Genomic DNA, 23,095 nt, shown 5'->3' with positions numbered 1-23,095 from the left:
TGTTCTGAGTGGAGGTAATTGTCAGAAGAAGTGTGCAACCACTTTCTAAAGGTAATTGTAATCAGTAATTTAATAACTCAATTTTTCTAACTGCTCAGTCAAAGTGGAACAGATTATTACCATCCTTAGTAGGTAATGGTAGATAGTGGTAGCTTTTAAAAAAGATATATCAGGCATTGCACTTCTGCTGGTACCTTACAGTCCTCTGTAGTATTTCAAGTTTCTTGATGTAAAAGAGCTACATCAAAGGGGTAGAAAAAAACTAAGCAAAAATAAAAATCCAGAGCAGTTACTCCATGAACTTCAGAAGGTTAGAAGTACCCTATTCTGGAATAGCTGCCACTAGAGGAAAAATAAGTAAATGAATATTAATTAGGAAACTCTTGAGTGTATACTCGGGCCAAAATATGTGAGCTGCTAAGAGATGCCAGGCAGTCTTAGCAGACACCCTGAATTTCATTACAGAGTTTCATGAAGAGTCCCAGTTTAGAAAGTTTTTCTTCGGTTTACCTGGAATACTGATGATAATAGGAATTGCCTCTAAGGCAACTTCTGTTTAACTTATGTGAATGCCAAACTAAACAACTGTTTTCTTTTTGTCTGAGTATCTTTGAAGTCATAGAGGAAATAAAAGGTATTTACATGAACTTTAGGCCAAATGGAAGTGGAACTAATTATCCATCCATTGGTAAAGACTGGAAGTAAATACTTATGCATACTTTTCACACTTAACTGCTTTGGCAGTCAGCTACTTTTTTCAGTAATTGCATATCTTGACCATGATATGGAATATATCACTGAAAATAATGAGCCTTGCTCTGAATCACTTTGACCTACAGTATTATGGAGCTCATGTGAGGAGAGGGTACAATAAGATGGTATTTTGGAATTGTTACAATCAATCATGACTGATCTGTGAAGTTGAATTCCTATCCAGGAGTAAGACAGTATAGACAATTCTGTGATTTTATGTCTTTGATATATAATTTTCTCTAGTCTCCAGCTCAGAGAGAGGAAAGCATAAAAACACATCAAGCACAGAAAGCTCTAAAGGACAACATCAAAACCAAACAAAGTATTTTTGAATCTACAGAAAACTGGTATATTTTGTTATCATTATTTATTTACAGTTTGTGCTGTTTGTTGCATGTTTTTTTGTTCTTCTGGCAATTAAATAACATTCATCAGAGACACACATGCTCATAGACTTGCCTGCTGTTTCCCCCACCCAACCCCTGCTGAACAAAGATGAAAAATACTATGGCCTTCTGATTGTAAACATTGAAAGAGTACAACCAAGGTATTCCTGTCAAACTGAAATTACAATATTGGCAGAAAAACGCTGTGTGTAATTCTGAGGATGTTAATGATTATTCATCATACTTTTTTTGACAGAGCAATGAAGACATACAAAGTGGTGACTAATATTTTGGTTTCTCAGTGATCTTCTGGGAGTTATTTCAGACCATTGAAGTTTCTAATCTCTAAATGCCAACTCAGATTAAGTAACTACTAATAACACTTTTTTTTTTTTTTTTTAATGTTGACATTCTTGTCTAGCTTCAATTCACTTCTTCAAGTGAATCCACAAATGAAATAGTTCTTGATTGTATATAAATATGAAAGTAATTCTAAGTTCCTTCAGCGTTAAAAGAGCATTATGTATTTTCTCATTGCCTTGCAGATATTAATACAATTTTCTCTTTTCCCTCACTACTCCTGCTTGATGTGGCTTTGTTTTAAATTTTACCTTTGTTTAATAGCCCAAAAGTGGCAACTATGTGGGCTCCATCCATTTTTTTGAAATATTCATGACATGCCACTCTGTGGAAGAAGTTGATCATTCCTCCCCTTTTCTCCTCCCTTGCAGCAATAGTAGTTGCCAAAATTACTCCTTCATCTGCTGACAGCCAAAGGAAAGCTATGGCCTATTGCTACTTTGAGGAGAAGGATGGGAGAGGTGATGGCTTCTACCACCAAAGTGTGAAAGAATGGTACCTAATAGTGTTGTGCTGCTCTCTAGGCAGTAGAGACACTCATGGGGTGCTACTCACCATTCACTATTTAAGCACCTGTTTCCTATCTTCTCCAAAACCAGGAGTAGGGGAGTTTGGGTGGGTGGAGGGGGCATGAATCCAAAAATTCAGACTTTGAACCACGAGTTGGAATTTGTTGCTTTTGGTAATGAGCTGAATCTTCTTCTGGAAGCCAGACTCAGTCAGTTATGTCTGTTAGTGAATGAGAGGTTCAGTACATTGCCTTTTAATTACTGAATATTCTCCCTGTTATCTTGGGCTAAAAGTTATGGGCAAAAAGGCATATAAGATGTAAAAAGTACAGTTAAAAACTCAGCTACATCAGGAGTCATTTTGTGGGACTGGCTAATCACAGCGTCGCGTAGTGGGTGAGGTTGGAAGGGACCTCTGGAGGTCACTTAGTCCAACCCCTCCGCTCAGGCAGGGTGGCCTAGGGGAGGCTGCCCAGCATCATGTTCAGACAACTTTTCAGTATTTCCAAGGTTGGAGACTCCATAACTTCTTTGGGAAAGCTATGATGAGGCTCAGACATACTCACCTGAAATGTTTCATGATATTCAGCAGGAACCCCCTTTGTTTCAGTTTGTGTCTATTGCCTCTTGTCACAGGGCGCCACTGGAACGAGTCTGGCTCCATCATTTTTGCACCTTCCTTTCAGATATTTAAACATGTTGATGAAAGCCTCCCTGATTCTTCTCTTTTCTAGGCTAAACATTCCCTGCTCTTTCAGGCTTTCCTTGCATGAGAGATGCTTCAGTCCTTTAATCATCACTACGGCCCTTCACTGGCCTCCCTTCAGTAGCTTTATAACTGTCTTGTGTTGGGGAGCCTAGAACTGGACACAACACTCCAGATGTGGCATCACTAGTGCTGAGTTAATTTCTGCTTTGTTTGCATCATTTAGCTAAAAAGAAATAGGACAGAAAATATCTGGTTCAAGACAGATAAAAGAATACCTAGTGAGTACAGCTTATTATTAATTATTCACATAAGTGTAAAAATTTTTAAAATAAAAGGTGAAGGAAAGAGTTCCTCTAGGGTTAATTCAATAAAACCTTACAAACCTTTCCATGTCAGGGTGCCGTAGTCAGGGGTTGGTGCCATAGTCAGGGGTCGGTGCCATCGTCAGGGGTGTGGTGCCATAGTCAGGGGTCTGGTACCATAGTCAGGGGTTTGGTGCCACAGTCAGGGGTTTGGGTGTCTTGAACATGGGACTCAAGTCAGTTGCCCAGGTCTAGTGGGGGCTGGTGGAGCTGGTCTGACAAAGAAGGGGAAGAGCGGTTTTGGCTTGCCAGACTGATCAAGGATGCTTTAAACTACATGTACTGGGATATCATTCCATCCCAACACACCCAGGGGGTTGCCAGCACCTATAATAAATGCTTGGAGCAATGTAGAGATATTCCAGCCAATCCAGCCAATGAGCCAGCTTCAGTTGGAGCTTGGCTCAGATGCCTCTATACAAACACCTGTAGCATGGGGAACAAGCAAGAGGAATTAGAAATGTGTGCACATCTACGGGAGTATGATATAACAGGCATCACAGAAACATGGTGGGATGGCTCCTATGACTGGAGTGTTGGAATGGAAGGTTACAGGCTCTTTAGAAAAGACAGGCCTGGCAGGCGGGGAGGGGGAGTTGCCCTTTATGTTAGGGATAGGCTGGAGAGTATGGAACTCTGTCTGGGGACAGGTGAGCAGTCCACAGAGAGTTTGTGGGTCAGGACTAAAGGGAGAACAGCGATAGGAGACATTACTGTGGGGATCTGTTACAGACAGCCTGATCAAGAGGAATCTGTGGATGGAGCACTCTACAGACAGATAGGAACAGCCTCACACTTGCAGACCCTTGTCCTCATGGGGGACTTCAACCGCCCTGATGTCTGTTGGAGGGATGGTATCGCCCTGCACAAGCAATCCAGCAGGTTCCTTGATTGTGTGGAAGACAACTTCCTTCTGCAAGTAATAGAGGAGCCAACAAGAAGAGGTGCCATGCTTGACCTCATGGGGAATTAAAGACCAGTTAGTCTCACCTCTGTGCCTGGCAAAACCTTGGAGCAGATTCTCCTGAATGGCAAGATAAGGCACATGAAAATCAGCAAGGTGCTTTGTGACAGCCAGCATGGCTTCACTAAGGGGAAATCCTGCCTGAGCAATTTGGTGGCCTTCTACGATGGGGCTACAGAACTGATGGACAGGGGTAGAGCAGTTGATGTCATCTACCTGGACTTGTATAAAGCGTTCGAAGCTGTCCCTCATGACATAGAATCATAGATTAGTTAGGGTTGGAAAGGACCTTAAGGTCATCTAGTTCCAACCCCCCTGCCATGGGCAGGGACTCCTGACACTAAACCATATCACCCAAGGCCTTGTCCAGCCTGGTCTTGAACACTGCCAGGGATGAAGCATTCACAACCTCCCTGGGCAACCTATTCCAGTGACATCCTTGTCTCTAAATTGGAGAGATGTCAATTTGGTAGGTGGACCACTCCACGGACAAAGAACTGGCTGGAGGGCCGCACGCAAAAAAGTTGTGTTCAATGGCTTAACGTCCAGCTGGAGACCAGTAACAGGTGGTGTTCCTCAGGGATCGGTGTTGGGACCAGTCTTGTTCAACATCTTTGTTGGTGACATGGACAGTGGGATTGAGTGCGTCCTCAGAAAGTTTGCCGATGACACCAAGCTGCGCGGTTCGGTTGATACGCTGGAGGGAAGGAATGCCATCCAGAGGGACCTCGACATGCTTGTAAGGTGGGCTGATGCCAGCCTTGTGAAGTTTAACCATGCCAAGTGCAACGTCCTACACCTGGGTCGGAGCAATCCCAGGCACAGCTACAGGTTGGGCAGAGAAGAGATTCAGAGCAGCCCTGTGGAGAAAGACTTGGGGGTGCTGGTTGATGAGAAAATGAACATGAGCCGGCAGTGTGCGCTTGCAGCCCAAAAAGGCAACTGTATCCTGGGCTGCATCAAAAGGAGCGTGACCAGCAGGTCAAAGGTGGTGATCCTGCCCCTCTACTCTGCTCTTGTGAGACCTCCCCTGGAGTACTGTGCAGTTCTGGTGTCCTCAACATCAAAAGAACACAAAACTGTTGGAACAAGTCCAGAGGAGGGCCACGAGGATGATCAGGGGGCTGAAGCACCTCCCGTATGAAGTTAGGCTGAGAAAGTTGGGGCTGTTCAGCCTGGAGAAGAGAAGGCTGTGTGGGGACCTCCTAGCAGCCTTCCAGTATCTGAAGGGGGCCTATAGGGATGCTGGGGAGGGACTCTTCACTAGGGACTGTAGCGATAGGACAAGGAGTAACGGGTTAAAACTTAAACAGGGGAAGTTTAGATTGCATAGAAGGAGGAAATTCTTTCCTGTTAGGGTGGTGAGGCACTGGAATGGGTTGCCCAGGGAAATTGTGAATACTCCATCCCTGGTGGTGTTCAAGGCCGGGTTGGGCAGAGCCTTGAGTGGCATGGTTTAGTGTGAGGTATCCCTGCCCATGGCAGGGGGGTTGGAACTTGATGATCTTAAGGTCCTTTCCAGCCCTAACTATTCTATTATTCTACGATTCTGTGATTCTATGATTCTATGGAAAAGAAATGTTGATTTTCTCATCTGTGTGATTTTAATTAAAAAAATTACTGCGTTGAACCACTTTTTACAATAATTGATTTACTTCATAGTTGTCCACAGGTGTGTGATTTTAAAGTATAGAAAGGGAAAGTAGAAGGATTTCACTTCAGAAACACAATAATGATATGGATGTGTGGATAAATATGTTTAATTGCAGTGTATGTCATTAAAAATCATAATTTGCAGGAGTTACTCTTGGTGTCATAATATTGCCATTTATTCAGGCTAGAAAATAACCTATATGTTAGTTGATTTGGTGAATTGTTTGTTAAGTATACAGTATTTTTAATGGTGACAGCATTTTACGGTTCTTTATCAGTGACAGTCATTTAGATATTTGCGCACAGCTTTTTCCCTTTCTGCAGTGCTGAAGAGGGTCACTGATTCCTCAGTAAAGTAACTGAATACTTTACTAATTAGTGAAAAATAAGCTGCTAAATTCCTTGCCAAGGTCAGATGATGTTACTGATTGGTTTAGTGTTTCAAGTGGTTTTACAGCCAAACTGTTGGACCCTTATCTGCTACTTCAGTTTTTAGACTTCAGGCAGACTTTGCATAGTGTCATGGATGCCAATGGGGAAACCCATCAAACTGTCACAAGTACTGGAAAGCAACAAAAAACCCCTTACTGCCTTACTGTGAATAAGTTGACACTGGGGATGGGAGTGTGTGTTGGGGATTTTGTTGGTGGGTTCATTTGTGTGTGGGTTTTTGTTTGTTTGTTTGGGGTTTGGGTTTTGTTTGTTTTTTGTTGTTGGGTTTTTGTTTGTTTGTTTGTTTTTCTGCCTAGTACAAACTACCTCACAGGAGGAGTCAGGAAACTACTCTGTATGAAGACTAGGAAAAATGCATACCAACATGTTGGCTCTTTAGAAATTTGTATTTGGGTTTCAATAATTGTATTCTGCATGTCAGTGTTAAAAAATGTAAGGCATGCTCCACACAACTTTGTTTCAGCTTTCCTGGTTTAGCTATTGTGGTGTTTAGGTTGATTCACATAGAGATTCTGTAGCTACTCTAGAGGGTAGGTATTAAGTCTCTCTTTTCTAATGATTTAGTACCTCACTGAAGCAATACCCTAGTGTTCCTGTGTTTTTCCTTTATATCATTTTTCATAGTTGACTGGACTTTACAAACAATAAGAAAAAATAACCAAATACAATGCTATGTAGCCTCATCTGCTATAATATTGTTCGGAATGAATTGTTTTTGTAAGATTAACTGGAGGGCAAAAATAATTTTCAAGTTACAAGGAGGCAAAAATCAAGAATCAGCTAAGGCTGAATTTCTTGTTGTGCAAACACCCATACTGGTCACAGAGCCAATGGGAAATAGCCAGTGGCAACAGAAAGTGAGAATATTGTTGGTGAAACAAATTCACAGCAACAGAGTGACTGGAGACCGTGGAAGAAATACATTTCTTGATAAATGGTCATGCTGTGATACATTGGCTATTGCAACCAATTTTTTTCAGTCTGCCTCTGGCCTCGACAGGCCTGACCACACTACTAGATTTTGGAAGATGACTTATGTGTAACAATATTTCAGTGACCTTGAGTGAAGGGTTCTTAGTACACTGAGATCTTTGCTAGTGTTACTATGTCACATCATTCTTTCAGGATGAAATTTGATTATGCTGAGAATGCTGAATATTAAGCATGCACTACAATAGAACTACTCTGGAAAAATTAATATATTCTTTTTAGTTTTTGCATTTCCAGTAGGTATAAGACATCAAGAAATGTTATCCTTTCTACTGCATAAATTCTGTTACTGAAATAAACGCTTATCATAGTTCATTTATTCAGTAATTTTAGCTTGTTTTTTTTTTTCAGTAACTTCTGGTGAAACTGTTGCTGTGGATACACAAACCAGGGTAACCAAGGAAACCACCACCTTCAAACCAGAAATGCCATCTTCTGTGCTTTTGGAGGTTCCAGCCTTGGCGGACTTCAATAAGGCATGGGCAGAACTCACTGACTGGCTTTCTCAACTGGATCGAGATATAAAATCTCAGAGAGTGATAGTAGGTGATCTTGATGATATCAACGACATGATCATCAAACAAAAGGTATGGGTAACACTGATTTTTCAAGTTGAAAACCTCATGGTCTTTATTTTGTATTAAATCATTTCAACAAGGAGCACAGGAGAGATGATAGGATACAATGCATGCAGTTGTTACTGAAGGTACTTTATTCCATAAGCACAATTATTGATTAAATGTTAAGATAATTAATTGAGGGGAAAAAAAAGTATTTCATCATTTCTGTGGTATTTAAGGCAGACCTCTTTATCTTTCTATTGCTTATGCTGATTGTGTTGTTGGAGCATACAAGCCAAAGGTTGAAATATAAATGTCATGAGAAAGAAGGAACTGCATGGTGAGCTCCAGGTTGTCAGGAGGAAAGATACCCCATTTCATGCCTTTTCTTATGTTGCTTCTGTAATAACTTTCTGAGAAGCTTTCTGAGAATCTTACTGCTGGTGGGTTATGAAAAGCTCCTCGGTTCTCTTAAAGAAAAGAACAGCTCATTAATGCAAATGTTTTGTCAGCAAAACTGCATCAGTGTCACTTATCTTTGAAACACAGAAAAATATGGAAATACATGTGCAAAGAAAAGGCTAAACTTTAGCTACTCAGTAGCAATAAAAGTAATTGGTATTGTAAAGCTTGAAAGTAATTTTCCAGATTTAACATAGTTCAGTGTAAAATATTTGGCATGCCTATGAAAAACTTCTCAGTGTTATGTTTCCATTCAGCATAGTGCTAAATTGAGTTTAGGACTCTATTATTCTCTTCTGCTCTTTCCTCCTTCTCATTCTAAAAAAAAATCTGATTTATTGTAAAGATGATATTGACATTCTTTCTCTTTGCTTAAAGTAAGAAAGAGAGGGAGAAACAATGGTCACATTTTCCCTACTATCTATACTAAGCAATTTTATAAGAACATGTATCTTAAAATATGCAGATGCCTCATAGGATTAAATCTGCTTGTTTTCTTGTATTTCCCCCATTTTTAATGGTTTAAAATTTCTATTTTTGAGACATTTGTTTTGCTTTATTTCCTAGATAAGTAAAATAGTTATTTCATCTTGATTCATGAACAAAATATTTATTGTGTAGAATTATATAGTGTTTTATTAAGTAAAATATCTTTAAAATGGCATGGGTGTATTTAAATAATGAGTGATAGTTGCAGTAGCACCTACACAGTACACTAGATTAAAATAGCCGTTATGTCATTTGGAAAGGTTGAGAACCAAAGAAGACTTGCTGGCACATTATCTTTTAATCTTTTCCAAATCATTTTGGTTTTAAAATTTTGTGTTGTCAAACACTTGGTTCAGAATTACATGTTTTTCTTACTTATGCCTTGTTTTAGCACATTATTGTGGTAGGCAAAATCCGTAGCTTGCTTCCTTCTGCAGATCTCTTTTACTTAAATATGACGTCAATTTACTGACTCTTGAGGATTTCAATTAATGTTATACGTTTTAAAATTAACTAGTTTTTATCGGCATTTTATCTTAACTCAAGGGTAAAATACTTTAGGTGGTAAAGCCAGCACTATTGCAGTCTTCCTCTCACTTCTGTTCCTGGCCGGGTAGCCCTGTCTCTTTTTTTGATACCATGCTGTGCTGGTAACAGAACCAGCAGGAAAACTCTTTTTTGCTGTGCTTACCTCTCTAATTGGCTGTGCAACAGAATGTGACATTTAATATAGTCTCTGATGAAATGGAAAAATTAATGTCTAAATATAGACTCCAGTTCTGTTAACTGGCTCTCTCTTCTCTAACCATCATCTTAATGTCACTTAATACATGGAAATGAATGTAACAAAATTTTGATTCTGCTCCTAAATCTGTCACTGTACTATTAGGTGAGATTAGCAGACAGAATTCTCAAAACTGACAAAGAATTTTAGTTTTCCAAAAAAAAAAAACCAGATTGTTTTCTAATGAGTAAAGTGTCTGCAGCATTATGTGAGCTGATGAAATTGGACATACAGGCACTTAGCTATTCTGAAAAGTCAGGACAGATATGATCTAAGTTGGAAATCCAAAAGTAGTGCTTACCTCCCCAGATGTGTATATTCTGTAAAATATCATAGTCATACCTCCTGTGTGGTTGTGATTTAAAAGTCATTGAAAGTAATTGTATTGCATTGTGCTCTATTTGGATTTTGTTGCACATCTACAGGGATCTCAGTAAGCTTTAATAGGAGTTCTGTCTTAGCAGATTGACTTTTTTGTTTTTCAGTTTTTTGATTTTAGGTGAAAATACCATTTTAACATGGCTGACTACTTCCCATATAAAAATTCATCATTGTAGAAATACATGCTAAATGAATCCCTAGTTGCTCACCCAGAATTTAGAATACTGCTAGTCCTGTTGGCATGCTACTAAAGTCTTACTATTTTGGCATTTTGTTTCCATTTCACACTTCTTTTAAAACAGAGAAATACATTTCTAATAAGAAAATGAATTTTCAAAGCAAACATTTTAAAAGCAAAGAAATCTTATATCTTAGCAACGTATGTAACAGAACATTTTCCAAATCTGACTTTAGGTTGTCCTTTTTTTTTTCTTTCACAGCAGCATGTAATGTTGAAATTAATTCTCTGAGGGCATTTTGGCTAAGTTCATTTCCATCTGATTGTGTCACAAGATCACAGCCACTAACTCTGCCATATTTTCCCTCCATAAAAGTTTAATATGTTGCTAGCCTCCACTCAAACTTTGCCTGGTTGTGATTGCAGTCAATTGGTACTCTTGTGTGAATAGCATGTACAAAGATCAATTATAGAACAAACCAAAAAGACAACTATTCAAAAAACACTTGTTTTAGTGGCAGCTTCCCTTTAATGAAGGAAACGATGCAACTTAAATTCTTCTAAGCGGTGCACATACTATGCCGTCAATGAAGCATACCAAAAGAGTAGCATAACGGCTATTCATTTCAAACATCTGTAGTTAATGCTTCTGTCCAAAGAAGTATGCATTTCCCTCAAGCGATGCATTACATATTTTAGTCATCTGTAGTTGTATATAACTTGTTAAATTCTATATAATTAAATGAAAAGACACTAAAATGTGCTTGATAAAGTACTTTAATATTAGCATTAGTGTCATCCATGGTTTTGTTAGAGGAAAATTATTATATTTTACTCATCTGCTTGAAGACTGATGTTTTGCAGGACTTGATCGTCAAAGAAATAAATGCATGGCAAACTGACAAGAGACTCATATATTGCTTCTGTAGATAACCTTCATTTCCAAATAATGTTCTTGGGTAATATTGAGAATATTATAACATGCCAAGGTGTAATTAGGTGAGGGACATGACAATACAGTTTGCATTTGTTGTTTCATTTCACTGTCCTGACTTCAAAACAATCAAGATGTTTTATGTTTGAAGGTCAGGTGGGGAGTCTTCATAAAAGAGAAAATCATGAACAGAGGAACAGAATAATAAATTTGCTATGTTATGAAAAAATAGAAAACTTTCCTTACTTAAGATGCCAATAAGTCCTTTACTGAGAAACTCTGCTCTGTCATCGTTGTGTTTAGAGGAAGGTTTGCAGTGGGAATAGATTTCTACTAAAAGCAGTGAACTACGGAGTTTGTACAAAGCTTGAAGATAATTAACAATGCCATTTAAAGAGATCAAATACTGTAATCTCCTTAAATTTTGAATTCTGTCCTTGTATTTTACCAAGGCATGCTGTACATCCAAACTTTGTGTAACATATGTTATTGAAAACATAGCTTTCACTTGTACTGGGTGAACATAGATTATAATAACTAGTACTGTTAATGAATTTGACTACAATTTTCAGTGCCTACATTTACTCATTGGTTCTAAGAGTATAGGCTGAGTCTGCACTACTAGGTGCAGTGTAGGGGATTAATCTGAAAAACCCAGAACCTACAGCCAAAGCTAGTTACTGAGACTGAGTTCTGAGTTACCCAGAACCAGACCTACAGCCAAGCTAGTTACTGAGACTTTTAAGCAAAGATGAGGAAAAGATACTTTTAGGTAATTATTTGTGTTATGTTACAGTAGTCATCCAGAAAGAGTCAGATAATTCTACTAAATTAATTTGTCACTATTCAAAAAGTAGGTTTGGTCTTCTGTCAATTAGAGAAGTAAACAAAACTGGAGTGAAGAGATTATTTTCACTATTAATTCTGAGTTGAGTTTTCAATAGCTGAGAATCTTGTGCAGCTGATCATAGTAAAATAACTGTTAGGAAAAATATTTGTTTATAAACAACACAATTAAAAAACTTAAGATAAAAGACTAGGTTTAACTGACATTCCCCTTGTTTGAGGATTTTTCACCTGTTCCCATGGTTACGTACCATGCATTTTAGTATACAACTTCATTAGTATATATGTATTTTTTTGTATGCAGCCTTACAATTAATATTCTGATAGATCAGAAACATGGGAAATTTTCTCTCTAAACTGTTTGACAATATTTTTTTTTTTAAATAAAAATACAGTTTTCCAATTTTATATCCTTTTCTTACAGAAGCCACTGTTAAGTGCCAGATTAAAAACTGTAGTTCTTTATTATGGGGTGTGAATCAGTGTATTTGAAATATGCCCACATTGAAATAAAACTTGTAGTTACAGCCAAAGACATTTGTCTGTTCATATATTTATATCAGAAAAGCAAGCTATAGGTAAGGTGAAGTTCTCAACCTTTTAGATAGTGTACTTCAGGTTCTGCAGAGGTATGAAGTTTCATGTTAGTGAAATTGGTGTAAAATGACCCATTTATCACATCTTCAGATAATGTACTGTTGAAGAACACCATAGAAGAGTTTACATTTGGAGCTGAATGTTTTCCAGTTTAGTATTTTGATGTGCTTAACGGGAGGAGTTTCTTAGTCCAGAATCTAAGTAAGATGCCAGTAAGCTGATAGATGACATTCACACTTTCAGAATCCATCTTCAGAAGCATGTTTGCCACATCCCTTTCTTGGTGCTGCCATGCTGCTTTGATGGTTGTTTTCAAAGCTTCAGGTTTTGTAGAATCTTCCATTTTCATATGAACAAACAGATGCAGACATTCCTGGGGCAGTGTTGGACCAGAATCAGCTAGCTCCCAAAGCAGGGCTGGAGCTGAAACTGATTCTGCAGCATGTTAGAGGGTTCCCCAGCATTTCTGTGCACCTCCTCTGATAGCTGAACCCTCCATATACTTTATGGCTTCAAAGGTGTGCAAAACCTCCTTTCCCTTTATGAATTCCATCATAAGATATACTTGCCTGGGGGACTACTTTCATTATTTTATGTATATTTCAGAGGGATGTTGTTCTTTTTAACATGGGATATCTATCAGAACTCTTATTTTACACTGCTTCATGCTGCTAGACTTTTAAAATTAATTCTAATTGATTAGAAGTACTGGAAAGCTGGTTTCAGTTTTTGGAGTGAAGAAAAAACTAGTAAATGAACAGATTTCTAAATATATTGGGAAAAGTTAAAAGTATGTGAAGTTTTTAGCTTTTTTAGAGTACAGGAAAATGAAAAAAATGTCAGCCTTTAAGGTTATTCGTAAGGTTAGAAAATGTGCAGCAGGATGCTCTAGAGGGCCTGGAAATCTGAACCTTTAAAGGGAGGAAAAAAGAAAAAAAAATCCATTAATCTGAAAATAGGACCTCAAGGGATATGGAATATGTGTCAGGAGACTCCTTTTTAATACTTTGTCACACATAATGACAGCTGATATTTTAAAATAGCCTGGCCAGCTCATTACAGTATGTTAGAGACTGTATTTGTTTTCTACAACAATAAAAAACCTGTCTAAACACTGTCTTTGGAAAGTGATTAACAGCCGTTTCCTTATTTCTCTATGATGTTAATAATGAGGACGTGCATAAAAATTTTACCTTTAAAGACCTTATTCTAAAATCATTGAAGTAAGGGATACTTTCATAATTTTTCAATTAGTTTTCAGTCAGGCTGTAAATCAATCATCATCATTCAAACAAAAAATAATATTACAGTTGTGCTTAAAGATAACTTTCTTTGTGCTTTTATTGGCCTATTGTGAAGAAATTTTTTTTTTTTTTTTTTCAATTCCAGCCAAATAAAGTTATAGAAAAAGATAAGTTATCGTGATTAGTGCAACTGGCATCCTGTTAGGTTATCAAGGAAAGGACAATAATGCAGGAATTTATTTTAATTTGCATGTATATGTTGAGTATTAGAAGTACACACATTTCACTAGGGTTGCATTTTTCAACAGCAAATACATTTTTCTGTATTTCTGAGTCCGACCTATCTTATAGATAAAGGACCTATTCCTATCTTATATATAAAGGGCCTATTCCATCAACACTGGACCATACTTGACCTATTCTTTTACCCAAATCAGTCTTTCATTGTGCATCTTTGCATTCCGCTAGTATGTGCAACTATATGCTGGGCTGCATTTAATAAGACCCTAGCCAACATGTTGAGAGAAGTGATCATTTTGCTCTAATCAACACTTGTGAGACTGCATCTGGAGTTCTGTGTCTAGTTTGTGCTTCCTGGTGTGAAGGAAAGACATGGAGGGAGTCGAGTTCAGGGTCACCAAGTTGATCAGGAGCTGGAGTACTTTATATATGGCAAGATGCTTAGAGCTGGGCTCGCTCTGCTTGGGGGAGAGCTCAGGAAGGACTTTCTTGCTGCCTGCAGCCACTAAATAAGAGACTGTACAGACGATGGAGCCAGACTCTTCTCAAAGGTGCACAGGAAAAGGATGAGACACAACAGATGCATGCTGCAGCAAAGAGAATTATGATGATGTATTAGGAGAAAAAGTGTTCATGGTGAGCATAATGAATCATTGGAATAAGCTTTCCAGAGATCTTGTTGATTCTCCAGCCTTGGGGGTGTTAGGCACAAAACTGGACAGGAACCTGTTTAGGCCTCATTTGAGCAGTAGGTTTGGCACAATGATTTCAGCAGGTTCCTTCGTACTTAAATAATTCTGTGATTATATATGAATGCTATTCTCAAATAATATGATTCTATATTGTATAATGAATTCCGTTATTTGCACCCCTCCCACCTCAGCTGTGATTTACTTTAAGATTTGGAACAGTCCTGGTATAATTTCAACTCATTATATAGTTCTAAGAAGTAATAAGGATCTCTTGGGAGAGTTATGGAAGTTTTAGGGAGCTGTATTTTCGTACCCATATAAAAAGACATTTTTAGCAATAATAACAAGAATATCTATGAGTGGCACTTTTTAAATTCAGGAATTGTGGGAAATATAAAAGCAGCTTGTATCTAAATAATGATGCAATGCATAAAATTCTAATCTAGTTGTGATCTTAAAATGTAAATTAAAACTAGGAGGAACAATTGTATATTTGTTCATTTTATATGTGAGGAGACGAAGCTCTTCTTAGAGAAACAAGTTTTGCTCTGAAAGAAAATAAAAACATCAAATCCCAGCAGAGCTTCCTAATAAGCCGATGTTGAAACACGGTTCTTTTATGTGCAAAAGAAAATGATCCCAGAATTTTAACTAAAAAAACCCTGAAGTCTTGAAATGTGCCCTATCGCTTTCTCAATGTGCCATGGGTACTCTGATACTTCTATAAACGTTGCTTAATACAGGTTCAGGGATTTGTTAGCAGATGGACAATTCCCTCTTGAGGCACAGCAGCCAGCAGCGTCATTAGCATCCTTTTTTATGAAGGGATTGTTTAAAAAGAAAATGTCACTAGCTTTTTTAAGCTGTGGGATGTGACAGTTTCTAGTGACTTAGTTCTATTGCAGTAAGCCAAACTCTTGGAATTCCATTTTCTCCTTTCCCATAGAGTACTATAATAACATTTAGCACTTAGAGAAGCTTTCATGGAGAGTTCTGTGTTGATTTACATGTATATATTGCTTTATAACACTCATGTGAAGCAATCAAAACCACTTTAAGTAGTTGACTCAAATGTAAGCAGGAGGCAGACAGCTAGCTCACTATACCTCCTGTGAAATATTTAAATGTTATGCTATGTAGAGCTGCTTAAAAGTGAAAGGTAAAATTTATAAAAACATTTAAGGGAGGTATTGAGGCGTATTTGTTTTCAGGGGCACAGGGGTCTTGAATAGTTTTCTCCATTCCCTAACCATAATACATATTTATTTCTTCACATGACTTGGCATGCATTTTTACTAGATTTAATATGACTAAACAGTGAGTTCCTGTGGTTCTGGAGAAGGAGAGAAGTAGTGGGAGAGAGAATTGCCTATCTTGGAAAGCTGATATTAAGGGGGATTAAAGACAGAGGGACATGATGCTCTGAATTTGCCTGATCTTCACTCGTTTGCCCTACCTTCTTCTTCACCTTTGTGGAACATGGTGGTCTGTTTCCTGCTGCCTTTCCAAAGGAGTTCCCTTTGGACTGTCTCTTCTTCAATATATTCTCCTTTTGTTTCTACTAAACTGAATTTTGCATACAGAAATTAAGAACAAAATGTCTGATTTTGCATAACATGTCTAACAGCTGATGTCCTTTGTTAATTATAAACAACAAATTGAAAAAGAGCCTAGCATTTTTAGGTTCTCTTTTTCTTTCCCTAGTCACAGAGGGTAGTGGAGAAGGGTCTGTATATTTACTTTTGGTTTTGTTAGATATAAAAGCAATCCCTCCTTCACTGCTGCAAAAATGAAATCTCAAATATTCATATTAGCCAACAAGAAATTTAGAATGTAAATAGAAAATTATTTTTTTCAGGTTACTATGCACTGCAATGAAATCCCAGAAAATGGCTGAGTAAACATTCAGCTCAAAATACAAAAGTAATCCTACTAAAAATAATGACTGTATATTTTCTCAAGAAAGACATTAAAGTATTTTTCTGAATTGAACCAGAGAATTCAGCTCTTTACACAATCAAATGCTGAAGGAGGACTTAATTAAAAGAAAATTGGTTATAGTAGTAAATGTGGTCCAGTTCATATTACTCAAATCTCTCATCTGTCTTTGTTGCTAGCTGATAAAGTAAGCAAATAACAAAAGAATTCCCAGAAGTGTATTCTGCTGCTTTTGTGGACCATTGCTCTCACTGAGGTAAAAGATCAACGTAACATCACCATGGCACTCCTAATCTTCATGTGCTTTCTGCTTGTATGAAGTATTTTGTGCAGCCAGACACGAGTTTCATACATAGATGTTTAGTCACCTCAGCCAGCTTCCAACTTTCTTTTTCATGCTTCTGGATTTGTCAAATTCTCAAGCTGAATAGTTAAACATGGAGTTCACACTATGTTTCATACTATTGTTATTGTTATTATTAGCTCATTTGCTGGTAGTGCAATTCTGGGTGGGGCTTTCCTCCAACCTCTCCTGAACTTGTCATTAAGGCATGTGATAAAGAGCAAGAATATAACTAGTAGGGAATGAAATTTTATCTGTGGGTGCAAAAAGATAACGCTGAAAACATAGCATCAACATGCTGTGCATCAGTTAATAAAGTCAACTGTCTCAGACATTTGCAATTTGTAAATATTCCCTGGGTAATTTAGAGGAAAAACAAATCAGTAAATTTAATATAATTTACTGAAGAGGATCTCTCATGCAGATTGGTGCAAGTTTAGGGGAAAATGCTTTGGAAGCAGCAGAAGGTGAATTGAGTATGAATACAGCCAACTGTCCGTTCTGAGCAATGACTGTAAGGTGCATTGAATCATGTCGTGCCTGGTGTATTGAACTCAAAAATATCACTTCTCCTACTTGTACTAAACAGCTTATTCCAGAGCTATACACACCTGCAATAATAATCCAACACAACAGATATTATTGATAGAAGAGTTTACAGGAGAAGAATTAGTGGGGCGTTGTGCATTTAAATTATAATACGGATAAGGTGTATGTGGATGGAAAAAGTTGCATATTTATAAGCGGTCTTAATCAAGACTTAGATCATTGTTCTGAGTTGGGGGAAAAGTAGGTGAAATGGTCTCACAGGTCTTTTGGTTAAAAGAAGACATGAAAGATTCATGGAACATAGGTGCAGAGTGAAGGGTAGGAAGAACTGTGTAACTGGGGAATTGAGAAAGTTTGCAAGACTTTGTTTGTCTGCTTTAAGGCATAGTTGTATAAAGGTCCATATTGATTTAGGGCAAAAATTCAGCGGAGGAGGAAGATTTGTAAGATAGAAGTGCTCTTGTTTTTTATCCATATTAGTTTATGCAAATTTAATGTCAGTAAATTTCCCTCCCCCGCTTCTCCCTCTTCCTGCTAGACTGTTGAAGATTTTAGGTCAAATATCACTCACCTTCTGAGAACAATATCTAACAAGTATCTTTCTTTTAAACTTTCTAGCTAAATATGCTGAGATTAAGGAAAATCTTGCATGTTGAAACTTTGATTCAGTCATGTTGGTTCATTTTGTCTATTACTTTATATTTTTTACTAAATTATTTTCCAGTATTTTTTGTCAAGGTGAGAATTCATATAACTTGTTTACTTAAGGGTATTTTTTAATGAATTCAACCATTTTGTATGTCTCTATCATTAGAATGTTTTATACATAAACCAGAATTATCTGTGAAATCTAAGTTGTGCACATAACTTTTCACTTCCTTGGGTGCTAGGTACCTAATTCCTTTGAAATTATTTCATTGGACAACTTTAAAATCACAAATCTTAATTAAAAATAACAGGACAGCCTTTGGAGACCTCACAGTATAGAATACAAAGCATATATTTTTTCTTACGAGAAAACTGTGAGGTTTCCACTGTAGGATTCACACAAGATGTGTTCTCTTGATTTCGTGTTTTTACTGCATGCCTATTTCTGAACTGCATGGGCTATATATGGTCATTGCCCATGGCAGGGTGGTTGGAACTAGGTGATATTAAGGTCCTTTCCAGCCCTAACCATTCTATGATTCTATGATTGTTTGGCTTTGCTGTAGGATTGACGTTCAGGGATGCTATTTAACAATATATAGGATAAATGATTCTTCAAACATTTTTGAATGATGGGTAAATGGTTATTATCATTTTCAACTTCTACTGCCATTGCATAATGAGACTTTCAATATAATTATCATTAATTAAAAAAAAGTATAAATAGCAGATTTTTTTTTTAGTACTATCTCAGAAAAAAAAAAAAAAAAAGAACAGCAGGACTATTCCCTGCACATCAAAAGAATTATAATGGGTTTTTAAAAATAATGTGAAAGCAGGCACTTTTTCACAATGCTCAACAGAAAATGGTATTTTTTTTCTTTTTAATGTACTGCTACTGATTTTTCTCCTAGAATACATTCTGACTTCATTTGAACCCCTTCCTGTATTCTTTTCCTTCCTTTTCAAACTTATTTGAATTTTCCCTGTGAGGGGTGCACTGTGGGGAGGATAACACAGCATAGACGATTCTAGACAATTCTAGACGGTTCTAGGCAATTCCAGTTCCAGTAAGAGTTGTGAAGGTTATACTGTTACTGGGAGCACCTTGCTGTCTGTCTGTCTGCTAGTATTCTGGTTAGGGAAAGAAAAAAAATAAAAATTCTTTGGAAGAGATTTATTGAAACAATTCAGAAATAACTGCTAAGCAGCATAAAGGTTAAATGTTGGAACTGTTTTTTATTTCTTACTTTATGGTTTGCACTGAAGTAACGTAAGCTCAGATAGTAAAAGATGGGAATAACTACACAGCATTTTCTCAGAGCAATTTCTTTCCATTATGTTTGATAATAACATTTTTTTTTTAAAGTCTTTTAGGTGAAGCCCAGTGTCCACATCAAAGTGGAAAGCTACTTTTAATTAGCAATTCAGTGAGAAATGTAAGATTTAACAGACACAGACACAATTCTGTCCCCTCCATTGTTAGCCCTCCAGGAAAGTACCTAGTTACGAGTAACTTCTGAAATAGTACAATGCATTTTTTTTAATATTTGTTAATATTCAGTTCTCTCAAATTATTTTATTGGTCTTAAATATATTTGAAAAATGTAGGCATTTGTATATGTCTGTCTGTCTGTGTTTTGCTGAAGAAATCTATGGTATGTTTAGAGAATGATCCAGCTTAAAAACTGCAATATTTTCAATAATAATTCTTAATGTTTAAACTTCACGTTCTTAATTTGGTATAGTTTGATGCAGCAACTCTGTCACTTAAAAATAATGACACAACCCTCCCCCAAAACATTATTTAAAATGAAGCCCTCTACGATGAAAATCTAGTTAAATTTCAAGTCCTATCCTTGTAGTTAAGGAAGAGAAGGGAGTTGCATTTTGAAGTATATTAGCTGAATTTCATTTTACAATTTAGAAAAAATTCTGTACTTTGGAATTGTTTGTTGAAATTAGAATTTTTTGTTTCTCTTGTTATTTTAATAAAGGAATGGAAGAGGTAAGACCAAAAGAGAAATAAATATGACATATATCATAACTGTTTGTGTACAGCATTTTACAGGACAAGGTGGGGAGGGGAAGTTGTTTCAAGATATTTTTGGTCTGCTTTTACAGATCACATGCTGCTGACCATAATATGTACAAAAAGGAAACAATTCATTCATAGTTGAAATTTTGCTGGTTCACATAGCCACTTTTTCTGAAAAAGTAGGATTATAACATCTAACAAATAATAAATTTAATTTTATCATCCAACTGCTGAGATTTTTACTATCCTTTTCATTATTTCTGCAGTATTCTCATTTACCTTTTATACCTGACAGTTTTGGTCACCCATACACGATGAAGATTCACTTCATGAGTTATTAGGGAAGAAGCTTGTAAACTCTGCATGGCAGGGATCCTATCTTCATATCTCTTTATGAATTATTCAGACACCATTGATTCTTATTGGAGAAAAATTCCACACACTTTACTTATTTTTATTATATTTCAGTGGAAAAACAAATTCCTCACTGAGCATGTCTCACTGAGCAATGACAAAATCATTTGTAATAGTTACCCTAAGACATAAAATTGGGACAGATCGTAACAAAAGTGATTGTATGTTTCTTCCTACTGAAATGTTAGATGTGTTATCTTAGATTTCCAAACCATTTGGCTATCAAAGAGCACACTGTTACCTGGTTTGGCATTAATCTACTAATCTACTTGCAATGGCTACTTTGGAGTTTCAAAACAACAACATACGTGCACAATACATTATGTCCCTTTTAAGAATAAGAACTGCAGACAGATTTCTTGATCTTAAGTTTTATGTCTTTGCATCTGTGGAAACTAAAAATACCCTTTTAAAAATGTGATTATAAGGTATGTTTCCCAAAGTATTGCATGAGATCCACAAGATTTTTTATTTTTTTAAGTGGTGATAAAATGCGAACTCATATGTATACATAATATGAGGGGAATTCTCAGTTTAAATTCAAGCAAGAACGAAATGTTCTTGTGTGCAAACACCTCCTGGGCCTGTGCAGAGGTAATGGAGCATAGGAAATAAAGTGACAACCAAGAGAGGAAGAAGATATGTGAAATTCCTTACAACTTTGTTTAATAAAGCTCTCAACATACATTGTGGATATAATGTGTTGGTTTGTCTCTGTACAAATCATCTTAGTTTTTATTCCATGCATTTTGTAGACTGTAATTTGGTGATAATGGCTTCTTTGCACAGTTCAGGATTGATGAACAGGAATAACAAGTCAGTTAATAAGAGGATGTACATGTCTTTCCCAGTACAGAGCTCTTCAGTTGAGTGAGTCAGGAAGAAAGTCATATTTTGCTTCTAAAAAATGTCACTGAGGATGCATTATTAAATATTTTGGCAAAATAAATATGAGAAGGCTGATTTTAAAGCAGGTTGTGTAAGAGATGGGTGAAGAAACTCACCTATTTTTCAGCCTTTCCATAATTGCTACAAGCTTATAATTAGTTTGAAACACCTTTATGAAATCTGTAATTCTTGAAGTTTGTCTTGTGCATTATCATTAGATTCAATCATTCTGATCTATGTTGTAATCTCCCAGGCTGTACTGCCTGAGTGAGGAGCAGATTTGTATTGTGCTGCTTGAGATGGGCTGCAGCTGCAACACGATTCAAGGAGTTAGGACGTGGTCTCTGTTTCCCCCTTGCTCCAGCTGGGAGCAATCTGTTCAGGCACAGAGAAGTTATGCCCTTTTACTCCCTAGAGGGAGATGCAGTTGGATTCTCAAATGAGCTGTTTGTGTTGCCTCAACCTTGTCAACTTTTTCAGACTTTCCTATTTCAATGCAAAATTGTGATGACTAAATAATTGGAATATGATGCAGATATGAAAAGCATTTTAATACATATCATGTTTACTAATTTTTTTTTTATTCCTTGACTTTGATAAAAAGAGAATCTTAGCAGCTAGAAAAGATATTATGTATTACTAACATAATATATTATGCTAACATAGTAACAAATCAGTTCCTTTTCCTGTTTACTACTGAAAGAGAATCTATTTATAACACTACAGATTTCCCTATAATTTAGAAAAAAAAAAAAGAAACATCTTGCATAGGATTTGGCATGAATTAGGATGAGGACACATTACTCTGTTACTCTCAACAAATATTTTTGGTCTCAAATAACTGTATTTGCCAGAGATTTTTCAGTTACAGAATTTGTATTTTATAGACCTCCAACAAATAAAAGAATAGCTAGGTTTATAACTAGGAACTAAAATCAGGTCTCACCACACTTGAAAACATAAGCAATGCCTTACCAGGTCAAACCAGTGTTCTGTCTAGCCCAGCAAAGTGTCTCTGTTGGTGGGATTAGTACAGGTTGGGCAGGGGGAATTTACCAGACTGGCTGCTTTCTGCATACTGTTCCCTTCTTACTGCCCTCACCCCTCACATCCATAACTGTTTAACTGGGGATATCAGGGGACACATTACTGCCTATCCCTCATAGCATCTATTTTTCAGCCTATTATTAATGAAGTTGTCTAATCCCCCTCTGAAACTGCTGATTCCCTTGGCCCTCGCAACCCCCTGTGGCAGCAAGCTGTAGATACTACCTGCTATGAAATAACTGATATATCTGTCCTAAACCAGTTTCCACTACAAGAATGCAGCATACTCCTACCCACTCTTTTCTTTCAGCCAAATACACATTCAGAAGACAACCTTCCTTTTTATATATTGAATTGAATTGAAACTCTTTTCTGAGGGACTTTGTAGAAAACATTTTCTATATGCATGTATCCAACCTGAACCAAATTGTCCTTCTCTGCTTTGATTTCTTCAAAGAAGTTTAAGACTCTCTTTAACAGAAAGCTACATCAGCTTTTTTTTCCAAGCAAATTACCCATGTTGTTAATTTTATCCCTCAGTGTGGTTTTACCAATTTCTACCATATGGGGAAGGCAGGCATATAGGCTGGTAGTTGCCAGGATCTGGGAGCCCAGTTTCAGAATCACAATGTTAAAGCAGTATGACTGAAGCCTCACATTATGGTTTTATTATTATTATCTCCT

At 36.9% G+C, this 23,095-nt stretch overlaps 1 protein-coding gene across 18 annotated transcripts in view; it reads left to right on the top strand.

The window, feature by feature from the left end:
* DMD (dystrophin) overlaps nt 1-23,095 on the top strand; it is a 1,213,044-nt gene that overhangs the window by 882,809 nt on the left and 307,140 nt on the right. For 17 of the 18 annotated variants that reach the window (XM_062608089.1, XM_062608087.1, XM_062608095.1 and 14 more), the window contains one exon: nt 7,491-7,726. In XM_062608089.1, the coding sequence (XP_062464073.1) occupies nt 7,491-7,726 (236 nt within the window). Of the gene's footprint in view, nt 1-7,490; nt 7,727-23,095 lie in introns of those variants that run through there. The other variant, XM_062608099.1, reaches the window with a different exon arrangement.

The sequence above is a fragment of the Pezoporus occidentalis genome, unplaced genomic scaffold (assembly GCF_034315485.1).
Source record: "Pezoporus occidentalis ecotype Australia unplaced genomic scaffold, CSIRO_AGI_Poc_V1 ctg129, whole genome shotgun sequence".
NCBI lineage: Eukaryota > Metazoa > Chordata > Aves > Psittaciformes > Psittacidae > Pezoporus > Pezoporus occidentalis.
The sequence above is the reverse complement of the archived record's forward strand: the minus strand, read 5'-3'. Positions and strand labels throughout refer to the sequence as shown.